Below are 17,010 nucleotides of genomic sequence, written 5' to 3' on the forward strand. Positions count from 1 at the left end.
CCACCAGAGTTTTGCGGGATAAATCCAAGCCCACACAAGGCTGAATTTCCCAGTGCCTAAACTGTGGGCTGAAATTTTGGGGACCAGTTAACATTGCCCAAGATGGTCCAAACCTAATCTGAAAGTATTGATACCTCTCCTGTCAATCAATCAACCAATAAATGGTATTTGTTGAGTACCAGGGGGTGGTTCACTGAACAGCTGGGGAGAGTACCATCGAGGTAGTAGACGCAATTCCTGCCCACCTGGAATTTATAGGGAGTCAGGTCTGAATTGAATTCCACCAAGGGGGTAGGGGGAAGGAAGGAAACAAGGTTACTTTTGCATAATACAGGGAGCGATAGTCCCATTATCCTTTGGCATGGGTTCAATTTGACCCAGCTACTATCTTTTCCAGGAGCTAATGGAAAACCCCTTTGGACCTGCTGGCAGTGAGCCTGAGGAGGTCCAAAACAGAGGGAGAGAAGAGTGGGGCAAAGCCTGGCCTTCAGGCTACCCCACTGGATAAGAAGCCCTGCCTCTTCTCTCTCCATTCATTCACTGAGCACTAATTATTGAGCACTGCAGAGCACTGTACTAAGCACTTGGAAAGTACAATTCTGTAACAAATAGAGACAATCCCTACCCAACAATGGACTCACAGTCTAGAAGGGGGGAGAGAGACATCAAAACAAGTAAACAGGCCCAATGATTATGAGGGGGCAAGTCCAGGCCCAGGCTGTGTTTGCTTCCCCAGTGCCTGAACTGTAAAAGTTTTTGGGTAGAATAGCTACCCAAGGAGAGTAAGTAACTCTTTCAACACTGTACCATAATAGTGACCAGTAGATTCTATAACCACCAAGTAATAACTTTGATATTGATTCACTCTGTACCTAAGGCAAGAGAAAAATCACTTTTTAAACAACATGTGCCACGGGGTTAGAAAATTTTAAAAAGCCATTACTGTATCAGACCAGTGACCCACTTACCCCAGGATTTTGTCTCCAACAGAGGCAATAGAATGCTTGGAGGAAGAGTCTGATGACTGAGAAGCAGTGTGTCCTGGTAGAAGAGCCTAGGACTGGGAGTCAGGAGGCCTGAGTTCTAATCCCGACTCTGCCGCTTGCCTGCTGTATGACCGACCTTGGAAAAGTCACAACTTCTCTGTGCCCCGATTTCCTCATCTGTAAAATGGGGATTAAAACCCTGTTCTTGCTCCCTCTTAGACTGCAAACCTCATGTGAAACAGAGTGGCCAAGCGGAGGCATGCTGACCCCGTAACCCAGGGGTCGATGGACCGAAACCATCCTCTGCTAGCTGTTCTTCCTTCGGTTCTATCTAGTTGAGATTCACTGGTGGTGAAATTTAGCAAAGGGGCCTTGTGACAGAAGAGTCCTCTACAGGAGTCACAGAGGTGCTCCTGGTTTAGAAGCAGCATAGCCTAGCGGATAGAGCACAGGCCTGGAAGTTAGAAGGACCCGGGTTCTAATCCCAGCACTGCCACTTGTCTGCTGTGTGACCTTGGGCAAATCAATTCACTTCTCTTTGCTTCACTTACCTCATCTGTAAAGTGAGGATTAAGACTGACTGCCTCAGAGAAGCAGTGTGGCTTAGTGGGAAGAGCCTGGGCTTGGGAGTCAGAGGTTGTGGGTTCTAATCCCACTTCTGCCACTTGTCTGCTGTGTGACTTTGGGCAAGTCACCTAACTTCTCTGGGCCTCAGTTCCCTCATCTATAAAATGGGGATGAAGCCTGTGCGCCCTACATGGGACACCCTGAGTACCTTGTATCTACCCCAGTGCTTAGAACAGTGTTTTGCACATACTAAGCGCTTAACAAATGCCATCATTATTAATCATAATAATTATTATGTACAACATGATTATTGTATCTGCCCCAGGCCTTAGAACAGTGCTTGGCACGTAGAAAGTGCTTAATAAGTACTATTATTATTATTTGGGATAGGAACTAATGTGGGATCTCAATGTATCCAGCACAATGCTTGGCAGATAGTAAGTGATTAAGAAATATCATTATTATTATAACTGCCTTTTTTTAACATTCATCCTCATGATTTTGGATAAACTAAACATCTTTAACTTTTCTACAATCCTAAATTTCCCTCATAATCCATTACTGTGACTCTTCATTATAATAATCATGGTATCTGTTAAGTGCTTAGCTATGTGCCAAGCACTGTACTAAGTGCTGGAGTAGACACGGGATCATCAGGTCCCACATGGGGCTCACAGTCAAAGTAGGAGGGAGAACAGGTTTTGAATCATTTGGCAGATAAGGGAACTGAAGACCACACAGCAGGGAAGTGGCAGAGCAGGGATTAGAACCCAGCTCTCCTGACTCCCACTTTTTAAACATGTGCCACGGGGTTAGAAAATTTTTAAAAGCCATTACTGTATCAGACCAGTGGCCCATTTACCCCAGTATTTTGTCTCCCAGTCCTGTGCCCTTTCCACTAGGCAACTCTCTTTCTTACCGTAGACAGCATGTATTAAAAGCAAAAGACTGGTCCCTGTCCTCAACCTAAGGATACAGTCATAAATTGTGTGCATGATACATGGGAATAAGAGGAAAAAGGCAAAAACAAAAGAAACAAATGAATGAAGGGAACATGCTGACACACATAAATTCAAGGGGGTCGGGGGGAGAGGGAGATGGAGCAGCTGAGGGAGAATAGGGATAAATGTCTAAAAATTTACCCAATCTCTATTATGGACCTACGCAACTTCTGACAGTACCAAGATTCTCTGTTTACCACGTGCTATACAAATAAATGTTTTGCTCTTTGTGACTACCCTCAAATTTCAGTAGATGCTTCTTTATCCCATATTGTGAAGTTTGGTAACAAGTCCATGTTCGCCCTGCTCGTAACCTTCATAATTCTGTCAACAAATCATATCCCTTCTCAGGCTTGTGTTTTCCAAACTAAAGAGCCGTAATCCTTTCAGTTTGTCCTCATAGGGAAGCTGCTCCAGACCTCATCATTTTCTGTATCCTCTCTAGTTTTCTGTCTTCTCCAGCTTTATTGTGCTCTTTTTAAAATGTAATGATGGTATTTGTTAAGCGCTTACTATGTGCAAAGCAATGTTCTAAGCGCTGGGGGGATGCAAGGTGATCAGGTTGTCCCACATGGGGCTCACAGTCTTCATCCCCATTTTACAGAGGGAACTGAGGCCCAGAGAAGTGACCATCCCCAAGTCACACAGCTGACAAGCGGCAAAGCTGGGATTAGAACCCATGACCTCTGACTCCCAAGCCCGGGTTCTTTCCACAGAGGCACACTGCTTCTCCATGTAGCAAAATGTAGCAACCAGAAGTGCCAAGATGTGGGTGAGCTCCGTGTCAGGATATTCCCCTTGCTTTTTTTCATAATTTTAATAATTGAGAAAATATTAGGATGCTGTACTATCCTTATGTGAAAGGTCCTATCATGGTAAAGGGGAGTATGATTCTACGTTTGGTTATAGCTTTCATAAGTGCTGAGTTCAGGAGAAACTACATGGCACGGGACTGGAAGTCAAAAGGTCACGGGTACTAATCCTGACTCTGCCACTTGTCTGCTGTGTGACCTTGGGCAAGTCACTTGACTTCTCTGAGCCTCAGTCCCCTCATCTGCAAAATGGGGATGAAGACTGTGAGTGAGCCCCATGTGGGGCAGGGACTGTGTCCAACCTATCATATCTATCCCAGCACTTAGACAGTGTCTGGCATGTAGTAAGCACTTAACAAACACCATCATTATTATTAAATACAAGATTTTAGAGAGGTTACGTTTAATTTTCTAGAACGATTATCTGGGCAAGCTACTTTCTGACATTTTGTTGTGATGGTTCTATTTTTTGTTTTATGCCGAAATGAAACTAAATATACTTGAGGTAAAAACGCAGCCAACATTGATATAGCCACAAGAATTCTGGATGAATTGAAGGCAATTAAACATGAACTTCCCATTTACTTAATGTCTTTGGCTCAGTGGAAAGAATGCGGGCTTGGGAGTCGGAGGTTGTGGGTTCTAATCCCGGCTCTGCCACTGATCAGCTGTGTGACTTTGGGCAAGTCACTCAACTTCTCTGGGCCTCAGTTACCTCATCTGTAAAATGGGGATTAAGACTGGGAGCCCCACGTGGGACATGATCACCTTGTACCTACCCCAGCGCTTAGAACAGTGCTCCGCACATAGTAAGCATTTAACAAATACCATAATTATTATTAAGAGGTCATGGGTTCAAAACCCAGTTCAGCTGCTTGCCAGCTGTGTGTCTTTGGGCAAGTCACTTCCCTTCTCTGAGCCTCAGTGACCTCATCTGTAAAATGGGGATGAAGACTGGGAGCCCCACTTGGGACCACCTGATGACATCGTATCCTCCTTGGCACTTAGGACAGTGCTTGGCACATAGTGAGTGCTTAACAAATGCCATAATTATTATTAAGAGGTCATGGGTTCAAATCCCAGTTCAGCCGCTTGTCGGCTGTGGGACTTTGGGCAAGCCACTTCCCTTCTCTGGGCCTCAGTGATCTCATCTGTAAAATGGGGGTGAAGACTGTGAGCCCCACGTGGGACAACCTCATTACCTTGTATCTACCAGCGCTTAGAACAGTGCTGTGCACACAGTAAGCCTTTAACACATCCCATAATTAAGAGATCATGGATTCAAATTCGAGTTCAGCCCCTTGTCAGCTGTGGGACCTTGGGCGAGTCACTTCCCTTCTCTGGGCCTCAGTGACCTCATCTGGAAAATGGGGGTGAAGCCTGGGAGCCCCACTTGGGACCACCTGATGACCTTGTATCCTCCTTGGCGCTTAGGGCAGTGCTTGGCACAGAGTAAGCACTTACATGCCGTCATTATTATAACAAATACCACAAAATAAAAATCAGTGGAGGGTTGGGCCAAGGCGGCGGGGGGAGGGGGTGGGAAAAAGCGGGGCTGTGAGGTCAAAGCTTAGCGAGGAGGGGGTTTCTAAGGGTTCAAATGCGACCGTTCGGATAGTGGCATGGCGTCGTCGTCGGCCTCCAGTCACAGCTGAGGGGAAAAGGAGGCAGGGCGGCCATCTTACCCGGGCCGCCAAGACCGCCCCACGCCATCTCCATGGCAACGCGGCGGACTGCGCAGGCGCGGAGGGCTCCGGCGGGAAGGGGGCCCGGCCGGAAGTAGGCCCGGCCAGGATGATTCCGCTCCGTCGGGGCGCTACTTCGTCCCTTTGCCGCTCTGTCTCCTTCCGTCAGGTGACGAGCCCGAGGGGGGGACTCGTTGCGGTCAGAGCGGACGATTGTTTCTGCGCAGGCGCCACGGGGAGGTAGCCGCTCCAAGGCAATTAGCGGGAGCGGCGCCGGGGAGGGCGAGAAATGCTTGTGCGCCTGCGCAGACTACAGCCCTGGCAGGGCGAGAGGTGCTTGTGCGCCTGCGCAGACTACAGTCCTGGAAGGGCGAGAAATGCTTGTGCGCCTGCGCAGACGCCAGCGCTGGAAGGTCGAGATGGTTGTGCGCCTGCGCAGACTACAGCCCTAGCAGGACGAGAGATTCTTGTGCGCCTGCGCAGATTACAGCCCCTGAAAGGGCGAGAGACGCTTGTGCGCCTGCGCAGATTACAGGGCCGACCTGTTCATTCCAAGCGCTTAGTACAGTGCTCTGCACATAGTAAGCGCTCAATAAATACTGTTGAATAAATACTATTGAATGACTACAGCCCTGGAAGGGCTTGAGGTGCTTGTGCGCCTGCGCAGCCCTTCTGCCTTCCAAACCGTGGGAATTTAATTGGTTTTTGTTAAGCGCTTACTATGGGATGTATTGAGCGCCTACCAAGGGAAGAACGCTGTATGGTAATGACCGCCCCTTCCCCGTTCTCGACGACAGTAGTCTAGTTGGGACTCTTGAGTAGCAATAGCCGAATTGTACAATCCAAGCGCTTAGTACAGTGCTCTGCACATAGTAAGCGTTCAGTAAATACGATTGAATAAATGAATATAATGGAAAAGGTGATATTGCTAATCACCTTTAAGTGTTTTCCTTGTGCAAGGCACTGAACTAAGCTCCTGGGGAAAAGGTACATGGCAGGTGAGTGAGAAACTCAATAGTCAGAAGGTGCGTCCTGAACGGATGGACTCTAATAATAATAATAATGGTATTTGCTAAGTGCTTACTGTGTACCCAGCACTGTTCTAAGCACTAGACCAAGCTAATCAGATTGGACCCAATCTCTGTTCCATATGAGAATCAGTCTAGAGGGAGAGAAGGTATTTAACTGCCATTTTTCAGATGAAATATTACTTGTATTTTCCCACAGTGGCCATCATAGGCAAAGAATAATTCACAGTGGGCTCCCCATACTCACCACCTTCTCTAGTTTCAATGGAGATTGGGTTTGGACACAGAGGTTTTCCGGTCATGAGCAACACAGTTGATGGGGTCACATCAATCCCATGGTCAGCCACAGCACTTAGGGCTTTTTTTTAATGGTATTTAAGCACTTACTACATGCTAGGTACCACTGGGGTAGTTACAAGATAATCAGGTGGGACACAGTCCCTGTCCCACTTGGGGCTCACAGTCTTAATCCCCATTTTAAAGATGAGGTAAAGTTCAGTGACTTACCCAAGGTCACACAGACTAGTGGTGCAGCCAGGATTAAAAACCCAGGTCCTTCTGACTCCTAGGGCCATCCCTTATCCACTAGGCTAAGCTGTCCTGAGCCTCCTAAGAACTTGTTTCTTAGGACTAACTGATGTTTGAATTTTTGTTGCCCTTGCATTTTTTAAATAATGAAGAGGGGCCTCATCACTAATGGACTTCCCCTAAATATTTACCCTACAACTGAACTAGGCCTAGGGAAGAAGCTAAGGACTTTGGAAATGACTGAAAAAGTATTTTGGAAAAAAAAATTTTTCCCCTCTTAAAGTATTCATTTCTGTCTGGAATCTGTCCTAGGTAAAGCATGGCACCAAATCAGATTTGATGAGAACAGTATCATGTAGATCAAGGCAACATGTGGACACAGAACACGTGTGACTGAAGGGAGTCATTCCATGGAATGCTGATGTCTGCATGTGTGGGACTATATCTGTTGCCGATTTGTACATTCCAAGCGCTTAGTACAGTGCTCTGCATATAAGCGCTCAATAAATACTATTGAATGAATGAATGCTTGGATGATCAATAACAGACCCTATCTGTCCAGATAGCAAGCAGCACTTTGGATTTTCAGTCCCTGACCCCCTACTGCTATCCTGTTGAGCCTCATGGCAGACCTGGGAGGGTGGCAATGGGGATAAGGGAGAAGCACTGAGCACAGCATTCCAACAGAGCAGTTGCCACTCAGTGTGTGTGTGCACGCACACACACTCTCTCTCTGGTTCAATAATCCCACCTCTGTGGACTGAAAAATTACAGCTGTTCTGGATAATTATAACTGTTTGAAAATATGTCCACTATTAACATGTGAGTGTGAGGAAATGAGCCTTATTTTGCTTCACACAGAATAAACTGACCTCTGTATAAGTTACATGGGAAGTGGCTTTCGCTTCCAAGCTATGCTCACCCTTTTTTTTCTTTTTTAACTTCATGCTGGCATAAATCTAACTAATCTTAGACTGGGGAAGCAGCGTGACTCAGGGGAAAGAGCCTGGGCTTCGGAGTCAGAGTTCATGAGTTCGACTCCCGGCTCTGCTACTTGTCAGCTGTGTGACTGTGGGCAAGTCACTTAACTTCTCTGTGCCTCAGTTACCTCATCTGTAAAATGGGGATTAACTGTGAGCCTCACGTGGGACAACCTGATTACCCTGTATCTCCCCCAGTGCTTAGAACAGTGCTCTGCACATAGTAAGCGCTTAACAAATCCCAACATTATTAATGTAGAACCATACACATTCACAGAAGGGAGTGAGGAAGATCCAAGAAGAGGCAATGAGATTAAATTAACATAAAAGGCACCCTCTTCCTCCTTTAGCAAAACTATAAACTAACCTTAAGACCTGCGTATAGAGCATAATGAAGTGACAGCTCAACAAATGCATTCACTACAGGACGCAAAATCAAAGAGTAAAGTCACTTGAACATCTCCTCAAAGAATATTACTTTAATTTTACCAAGAAGAATCACATTAGGCAGTCAAGCCAGTTTGATAATATGCATAGACTTTTTCAAAGCAACTTAAAGCTCTGCCACATAGGAAGAGAGCCCTACCATTCTTTTGATTACCGTGAAAATAAATATAGCTCTTTTATACACTGGACATTGCAACCACTTATATAAAACATTAGCTACAAAAAGAAAACATATGCAGTTTAGTAGGGAATTGCTTTGACCATATATAACTAGACTTCGTAAATCAATGTGTGTTGCCTTTTCACTTTATCTTTGAAAGGCTGAGCATCATCTAATTCCTACTGTTAGCAGAACGCACGTTACTTCGTTGTCATGTCTTTGGCTAGTTATCAGAGGTGTGATTCACAGAAACTGGGTACTTTAAATTTAATCCCCAGTCTCTTCTAGCCTGAGATCTTGGATCCTGAGTCTTAACCCTGACTTGGGTCTTCAAGTCATTAGTGTTTGTGGGAAGTTTTATTTTCTTTTTTTACAGAGTGTTGTTTTTCCTCAAACTATACAAGGAGTGTTTTTGATACAAAAACATATACATATTCCACACAAGAATCAAAAAGGCATCTACATAACAATTGGGTTCTCATAGCCCGTTTGACAGTCACACTCTGAAATGCATCTTTTACTTCATTACTGCAGTTTTGTTGTTGGTTCCATTTGTGGTAAACAGAAGAGTAACAGTTTTCTCAAACCTGATGAGGGTTCACTGAACCTCTGAACTCAAAGACACAAATTCCATGTGAAATTCAAATACTTAGAGAGGTTACCTGTCTGTACCTCAAATATAAAAATAGGTACTCTACAAAGAATTTCAAATAAGCAGAACCCATAGTTCATGAAAAGTCACACTTAATACATTGTTTTCCCTGAAAATAAACAGGGTGCCAGAGAGTTTCCAAGGTTAACGAGAAAGGAGCAGAAGAAACCTCATTTCATATGCTTCATTTATTGCTACACGACGACTACTTCAAGGGTCATCTGGCTTGTTGTCAATCACTCTTGGAAGTCGTAGATACAGTGGTACATTTGAATATAGGGGGAGGAGGGAAAAGGTTATTGGTACAAAAATATTCCCATTTATAAATTATTAAAGACACCGTTATAAAAACAGACAGAATCTGATCCCTACATAAAAACAACACATTCATATGTAGAAGTACAAGTTGCTAAAGCACCTACAATTATTTGAAGGGTCTCATTTAACCAGAAATACCCCAAATACAAAATCTCATTAATAAAGGCAAAAATCTTCATCTCTGTTCAAACAGACCTTCTGGTTATGAAGACAGATCACTGCCACAGAGAATACACAACAGCTTTAGAGGCTTTATAAAATTTTTATGGGACACTATCGTAAATGTTGGAAACAGTTCTGTGCCATTACCATGTATTTCTAGTTGATCCTTTAAAGTCTCATTTAATTTTCATATATGTGAAAAACTGGTGCTCCAGTTTTTAATCTTACATTTGAGAATAAATTTTCATGAAAACCTGGGTGTAGATTAAGAGGCATAGTCCTGTGTGTCGATACTTTGGTTTAGCATGAAAATTGACACAGTTGTTATTAAGGTTACTCAAAGAAAACGAGTCCTTGCCTTTTTTCACGACCTGTATTAAGTGTAAAGTTTCAGAAACCTTGGAAACCTTAAACTTTTAAATGATGTATACTATACAGTATTAAGGATTTTTTAAACTTAAATCTGCCTAAAAAGCTAACTTAAACATTTAATAATCAAACCTATCTACATTAGTGTTCTTAAAGACTTAGACAATTGATGCTGAGGTTAGTTCTAATTCATTTTTTTGTATGCAAATAAAAATATTACACTTGATTTTGACTAAAAAAGATTTTCTATAAGGAAAAATATAAGTTCCATTTCTATTGGCAAACAAGTGGAGTTGGAAATACCCCCATGGATCACAGGTATCAGAGCACTATCAAGGTCATTTAAATAACGCTGAGGAAGAAGCTGGCCTCCAGATCCAGCCTGAAATTCAACCTAGGAAAAAAAAACCAACATTCTTGGTAAGATACATTTAAAACGAGGAGATATTTATCTGACATTCTAGATTATAAAAATACACGAAAATTTCCCAATAATAACAGCTACATTTAACTTGGTAGACAGAAAGAAAGGCTTTATCCCGAAACACATCACTTTTTCCACCAAGACACACTGCTATAGAGGAAGAGGCTGTGGTTAAATTTCTTGTTCCTCAATGGATTGACATTTTTTGCTACTGTCCCAAATACCAGTGCAGTGAAGAGAAATTTCAAAAGGCTGTTTCACACTAAAAATGAGAATGCTGCACCCACCAACCTACAGGCATTTCACCATGGTCAAATGCAAGTTTTGCTTTCTGAACAAGTGGGAGTTCATTCATTCAGTCGTATTTATTGAGCGCTTACGATGTGCAGAGCACATTGGAGTGTACAATTCAGCAACAGATAAGAGATGTGCCCTGCTCAGAGACTCTGTGGCTACATCTAACATCTGTGGCCAAATGCTGTGCCCTGCTGGTTCAGGGACAGGCGATGGGGGCTTGGACTGCAGTACATAAACTGGATCCTTAGTTCCAAAAATTCACTTGGCTTTTAAAAAAAAATACCTTAAGGTTAATATTTATTGCCACTGCTGAATTTTAAAGTTGGAAGTTAGTTACAGAAAATCTACAATGCTAAAATGCTCAAACAAGATTTTTTTTTTTGGTATTTGCTAGGTGCCTACTATGTGCCAGGCACTGTACTAAGCGCTGGGGTAGATACAAGTTGATCGGGTTGGACATAGGGCTCACAGTCATTAACCCCCATTTTTACAGATGAGGTAACTGAGTCTCAGAGAAGTGAAGTGACTTGCTCAAGTTTGCACAGCAGACAAGTAGTGGAGCTGGGATAAGAGCCCAGGTCCTTCTGACTCCCAGGCCCATACTCTATCCATTAGGCCACACTGTTTGAGTTTGAGTTCCTACTACCACTACTAATAATCCTGAACAGGTACTGAATTGCCATTTGCAGATGAGGGAAATGAGGCCCGAAGAAGTCACGTGACCTCTCCAAGGTCACAGAGAAGACAAGTTGTGGAGCACGGATCAGAGCCCAGGTCCTCTATCTCCCAGGCCCGTGTTCTTTCCACTAGACCACGCTGCTTCTGGTCTAGTGGTCCAGGACCATCTATTAACTGAAAAAGTACAGTGTAGTTTTGGTTGGATGAAAGAGGGGGTGACAGTAAACTGAAAGAGTTAAAGAATAATCCTTACATTTTTTGACCATTAAAATTTTGGCTTATGTTCACAAATCCTTTTTCAATGTAACATATATATTACCTTATCGGTATCAATGGAGACTCGGAGCCCTATCTTATTCATTCCGTGTCTCTTTAGCTTTTTCACATGGGGGCAGAAAGCAGCACTGCAAGCTATTGCGATTTCTTTAGCAAACTGATAATGAGCTGCTGAGGTGGACAGGTCCTGGTCCTTCAGAAGATAAAATACCTGAAATTCATTGAATCGGAAGACAAGTATTTGTTTAGAACATATGACCAAAATTAGCAGACTTAAAAATGAACAAAATGTTTTGACTCGAATCATTAGTAGTATCTTTAGGAACAAGGTTTTACAGTTTACAATCTAAACTGAAAATATTTTAAGACAAATAGTGGCATAATAATTGGGTTGATTTATTCTCCAGCACTTATTTTTAATTCCACTAACATGCAGTAATACTGGATGAAAATAAATTGGAAAACACTTTAAATAAAATTCATTATAGATATTAATTGTTCCTAATTAGACTGAAATAAATTAAACGTTCAGTAAAATCATAAAGTATAAATTATAGAAATACTTTTCAAAATCCAACGTAATTCAGAAAAAATGCAAACTTATACTCCAGTTACCTCAGTACACTTTACAAGCTTCTCATCAGTTTCAAAATCTGCTTCTTGATATATTCTTTCACTTGGAATGCCTTCCAATGATTTTCCATCGATCCAACTAGTAACACTATAAAATATAAGACTGTGCTGTAAAAGCCGGAGCTAGAAGGGACCCAATAAATTCGCGTGGTCGACTCTCTGCTTCCAGGCAGGCGAACAACATCCAGGCCAATATGTAAACTCTTTTTTTCCTTTTGAAACCTCCAAAGAGACTCCACACCCTCCTGTGATTGCCTATTCCAATATTTTAATCACCCTGACAATCAAATTCTTTCTTATGCCTAATTCCAATCTATCCATTGTTTATGATTGCCTATTCCAATATTTTAATCACCCTGACAATCAAATTCTTTCTTATGCCTAATTCCAATCTATCCATTGTTTAATTTAAGCCTATTCATTTCCTCTTGATCTCTCCTCCATAGAACATTAGCATTCTCCTCATAAACACAGGCATTCTCTTCTTAAAAATCCTTCAGACACTTGAAGACTTAATTCACTCCTTAGCCTTCCCTACCTCTATTCCTTCAATAGGATCCAAAGATGCTAATTCTACTCAGGCAATTATCCCCACATCTGGATTTCTAGCCTTCCTCATCCCAGGTCTCTGACAAGGTCAGAGTGTTTCCCATCATGGTTGAAAAAACCTAAACTCCACTTCTCTTGGTGATTTTTTCACTCCCACAGTCAAGAATAAAAATTAGCACCAATGATAGGACTTATATTCTACCACTTTAATCTTTCTTAAGATCATTTTCAGTTTCTACCAGTATTTTAACTAATTCAACTTAAATTTCAACAAATGGAATTGGATGGAAAATAAATGTCTGATTCAACATAGTAATGCTCAGATTGTGCAATTTTCAAGAAGGGGATCAAAAATAGGGCTTCCTCAAATTATTTTCAGAAGCCAAACTACACTATCAATTTTTATTTAAATGCTTCACTTTTCTTTGCCGATAAATCTGAAATGTTTTATAAATGGCTAAAACCAGGTTTTAATAACAGGATGATGGATCAGTCCATTTTAAGTGTCTTGAAGTACATTTTCAAAATCAGTGCCCTATAGAATTCTCCATCATCTAACTTCCTCAAGGAGAAAAGGAGGCTAAAAGGAAGAGAGGGAGTGATGATAAGACTTTGAAGGCTTCCAATGAGATAAGTTATGAATATAACTTATAAATATAAGTTATTTATATTAATATAAATATAAATGCTCTACCTCTACCCTTGCCCTTATTTTCAAATCCTCCAGATTACAACCTTCCCCATCTTCAAAGCCCTCCTGAGAACCCATCCCCTCCCGGAGGTATTCCTGAGGTATAGAGGCATTCTTGCCACTTCGAATAGAGTGTACGGAAGAACTCAGCTATGACGACATGGCTGCAAAGTAATTATAACACGATGCAGCTCTGAGTGTCTGTTTCAAGCAGAATTAGGGAATCACTTGGCAATGCTTATTAGTAACAAACTATTTAAAATTCATTGCTTACTGAAAACTGACTTTAAGCAGTTGAAAATTGTTTCTCTAAGGTACCAATAACCAGTGAGAAGCAGAGAAGGGCTAGGCAATACAGACTTCTTGAAACAGGTTTAGGCAGCTTTTCTTCTACAATTTTCTTGAATTTCACCCCGTGACAGATGCCTTGAACTTTCAATTGTTTCTGAACATTTTTCACTTAACTTTTAAATTGTTACAGACATTTTTCTGATAGCAGGAGGGTTTCAAGAATACAACTACTGGGTTATAACAAGAATGCCTGCAATTTAGATACATTTATTTTTCCATACTTTTAGCAGTTATAAGTTGTATCTAAACCCCACTGGAGATAGAAACATACATGTGTCTACCACTAGACTGTAACCCTCAAGGGTTGAGGCCATGGTCTTTGCTTCTATTGTAGCCCCCAAGCATTTACAATTGTATTAGTGTGTGAGTGCATAAAAAAACAAAACCCTAGCATACTGAGGTCATCTAGGTGGGATCTGTCTATTTATCAGAGAAGCAAAACATAAAAAGTGACCTCTTTAGAGGCTTATGGTTTGGCAGTGAGACGAAACTACCGAGTAGCTCTATGCTACCTTGAGCGAGCTGTCTTAATAATAATAATAATAATGTTATTTGTTGAGCGCTTACTATGTGCAAAGTACTGTTCTAAGCACTGGGGGGATACAAGGTGATCAGGTTGTCCCTCATGGGGCTCACAGTTTTATCCCCATTTTACAGATGAGGTAACTGAGGCACAGAGAAGTAAAGTGACTTGCCCAAAGTCACACAGCTGGCCAGTGGCAGAGCCGGCATTAGAACCCATGACCTCTGATTCCCAAGCCCGGGCTCTTTCCACTGAGCCACGACCCACTGCCTCTACTTCCTCGCCTCTGATTCTCTCTTTGACCCCATCAAATCTGGTTTCCACTGAACCTGTCTTCTCAAAGGTCATCGATGATCTTGTTCTTGTCAAATCCGACAGCCTCTACTCCATCCTAATCCTCCTTGACCTCTTGATTGCCTTTAACACTGTGGACCAGCCCCTTCTCTTGCAAACATTATCTAATCTTGACTTCACTGACATTTTCCTCTCCCACTTCTCCTCCCATCTCTCTGGCTGCTCCTTCTCAGTCTCTTTCCAGACTCCTCTTCTGCCTCCCACTTTATTACAGCAGGAGTCCCTCAAGTCTCAGTTCTGGATCCCCTTCTATTCTCCATCTACCCCTACCTTCTTGGAGAACTCATTCACTCCTATGACTTCAACTACCACCTCCATGAAGATGACTTTTAAATCAACCTCTCCAGCCCTGATCCCTCTCCTCTGCAGCCTCACACTTCCTTCTGCTTTCAGGATGTGCTGCCAACACCTCGAATTTAGCATGTACAAAACAGAATTCCTCATCTTCCAACTTAACTCTGTCTTCTCTTTGACTTTCCCATCGCTGTAGACAGCACCACCCTCCTCCCTGTTGCACAAGCCTGTAATCTTGGCATCATTTATTTATTAACTTATATCGAGGTTTATCTCCCCCTCTAGATTATAAGGTCATTGTGAGCAAGGAACATGTCTACCAACTCTCTTATACTGTACCCTCCCAAGCATTTAGTACAGTGCTCTGCACACAATAAGCACTCAATAAATGAGATTGATTACCCTTGTCTCATCTCAACCCTCACTGTGGGCCAGGAATGTGTCTATTCTATTGTACTCCCTCAAACACTTAGTACAGTGCTCTGCACACAGTAAGCGCTCAATAAGTAGGACTGGCTATACCCCCATATTCAATCTGTCACCAAATCCTACCTTCATAACATCTCTAAAATCCACCCTTCCCTCTCCATCCTAACTTCTACCACATTCATCTAAGCACTAATCCTATCCCGCTTTGACTACTGCAACAGCCTCCTTTGCTGACCTCCCTGCCTCTCCCCACTCCAGTTCAAACTCCCTCTACTGCCCAGATCGTTTTTCTAAAACAAGTTCAGTCCACATTTCCCCACTCCTCAAAAACCTTCGGTGGTTGCCCATCCAGCTCCCCATTAAACAGAAATTCCTTACATCTAACTTTAAAAAGCTCAATCACCTTGCTCCCTATCTCACCTCACTGATTTCCTACCACCACTCTATGCCAACCAACTCAATGTACCACAATCTCGTCTACCTTGTCTCCGACCCCTCTTCCTGACTCTTGGCCAGAACTCCCTCCCTCTTGATATCAGACAGACCCTCACTCTTCCAACCTTCAAAGCCTTTATTAAAATCACATCTCCTCCAAGACGCCTTCCTTGACTAAACCCTCATCTTCTCTACTACCTCTCCCTCTGTGTAGCCTATGTACTTGGAATCAGACCTTTTATGTACCCCATCCTCAGCCCCGCAGCATTTACGTAAACATCCCTAAAGTATTTTTATGTCTGTCTCCCCTTTTAGACTCTAATCTCGTTGTGGGTAGGAGACGTGCCTACTGACTCTGTTATATTATACTTTCCCAAGCTTAGGTCAATGCTCTGCACACAGTAAGCGCTCAATAAATATGACCAGTTGCTGCCATTTGCTCCACTCCCAAATCCACCTGGCAGATGCTCCGGTCAGGAGAGTTTACACCTGGGGCTATCTCGGCAATGTTTTGAAACCAGCATGGATGAATTACAGCATAATATGTTTTCACTCTCACTTTTACATTTCAAATTTTATAAGAATTCACCACGCATTAAGTTTTATAAACAAGACAATCATACCCTTTGTTTACTTTTTCTTCATTCTCCACCCAGCAGACATCTACGTATTCTCTCAGATCTCCTGCATCCACTTTACCGCATGTAATTTTAAAATCCTTTTGCTCCTTTAAAGCTTGCCTTAAGCCTTCCATTGTTTCTGGGGTTATCTGCACCATTAAGCCATCTAGAAATAAAATTTTGTTATCTTTTTGCTAAAAAAGGAGAGTATCGCACACATTGTCAAAGTATATTTTTCTTTGTGTTTAAACCATTATAGAATTAGAAAGTATCACAATAAAACATTTTTCTTCTTTACTGTATTTTAAGGGGAAAGGAGCAAAATATTTATCGGTCACTTTAGCAAATGCAAAAGTATAAGATCTATAACTTTAATGGACCTTTTTAAAAATTATTTTTGGTGAACACTAGGAATAGAAGCAGATATTCATTTTAACTAATTTTATGCATCCGGAACATTTATATTTCTGCTGATTAATTACAGCTTTTGGAAATACAATAATGTTTAATCACATCTACTTATTATGTTTATGTGGAAAAAAAATCTGTGAACAGGGAGAATTAAATTATACTCAAGATTCTTTCAATTCTAATTTGACAGTCCCTCATACCTTTCAGTGACCTCTCTGCAACCTCTATATTTTTTCCATTTCTCCCTATTAGCCCCTCCACCCTACAAGAGACATCCATATTCTAATGAGAATTTCAGGCATTTTTCTTGGTGACCCCTGAAGTCATCATGAGGTAAACAACTTCAAATT

At 42.1% G+C, this 17,010-nt stretch overlaps 2 protein-coding genes across 3 annotated transcripts in view; both read right to left on the bottom strand.

The window, feature by feature from the left end:
* Positions 1-5,351, bottom strand: part of FAM151B (family with sequence similarity 151 member B) — a 29,988-nt gene extending 24,637 nt beyond the window's left edge. The window contains exon 1 of the mRNA XM_007657293.3: positions 5,052-5,351. Within this exon, the coding sequence (XP_007655483.2) occupies positions 5,052-5,085 (34 nt within the window). The 5' untranslated portion in view covers positions 5,086-5,351. The remainder of the gene's footprint in view (positions 1-5,051) is intronic.
* Positions 5,352-8,046: 2,695 nt separating this feature from the next.
* The window catches only part of ZFYVE16 (zinc finger FYVE-type containing 16), a 52,258-nt gene continuing 43,294 nt past the window's right edge, over positions 8,047-17,010 (bottom strand). For both annotated transcript variants that reach the window (XM_029059402.2, XM_029059392.2), the window contains exons 15-18: positions 16,253-16,415; positions 11,986-12,091; positions 11,414-11,581; positions 8,047-10,089 (exon numbers count right to left, since the gene is read on the bottom strand). In XM_029059402.2, coding sequence (XP_028915235.1) covers positions 9,928-10,089; positions 11,414-11,581; positions 11,986-12,091; positions 16,253-16,415 — 599 coding nt within the window. In that variant the 3' untranslated portion in view covers positions 8,047-9,927. The remainder of the gene's footprint in view (positions 10,090-11,413; positions 11,582-11,985; positions 12,092-16,252; positions 16,416-17,010) is intronic.

The sequence above is a fragment of the Ornithorhynchus anatinus genome, chromosome 1, assembly GCF_004115215.2.
Source record: "Ornithorhynchus anatinus isolate Pmale09 chromosome 1, mOrnAna1.pri.v4, whole genome shotgun sequence".
NCBI classification, from domain to species: domain Eukaryota; kingdom Metazoa; phylum Chordata; class Mammalia; order Monotremata; family Ornithorhynchidae; genus Ornithorhynchus; species Ornithorhynchus anatinus.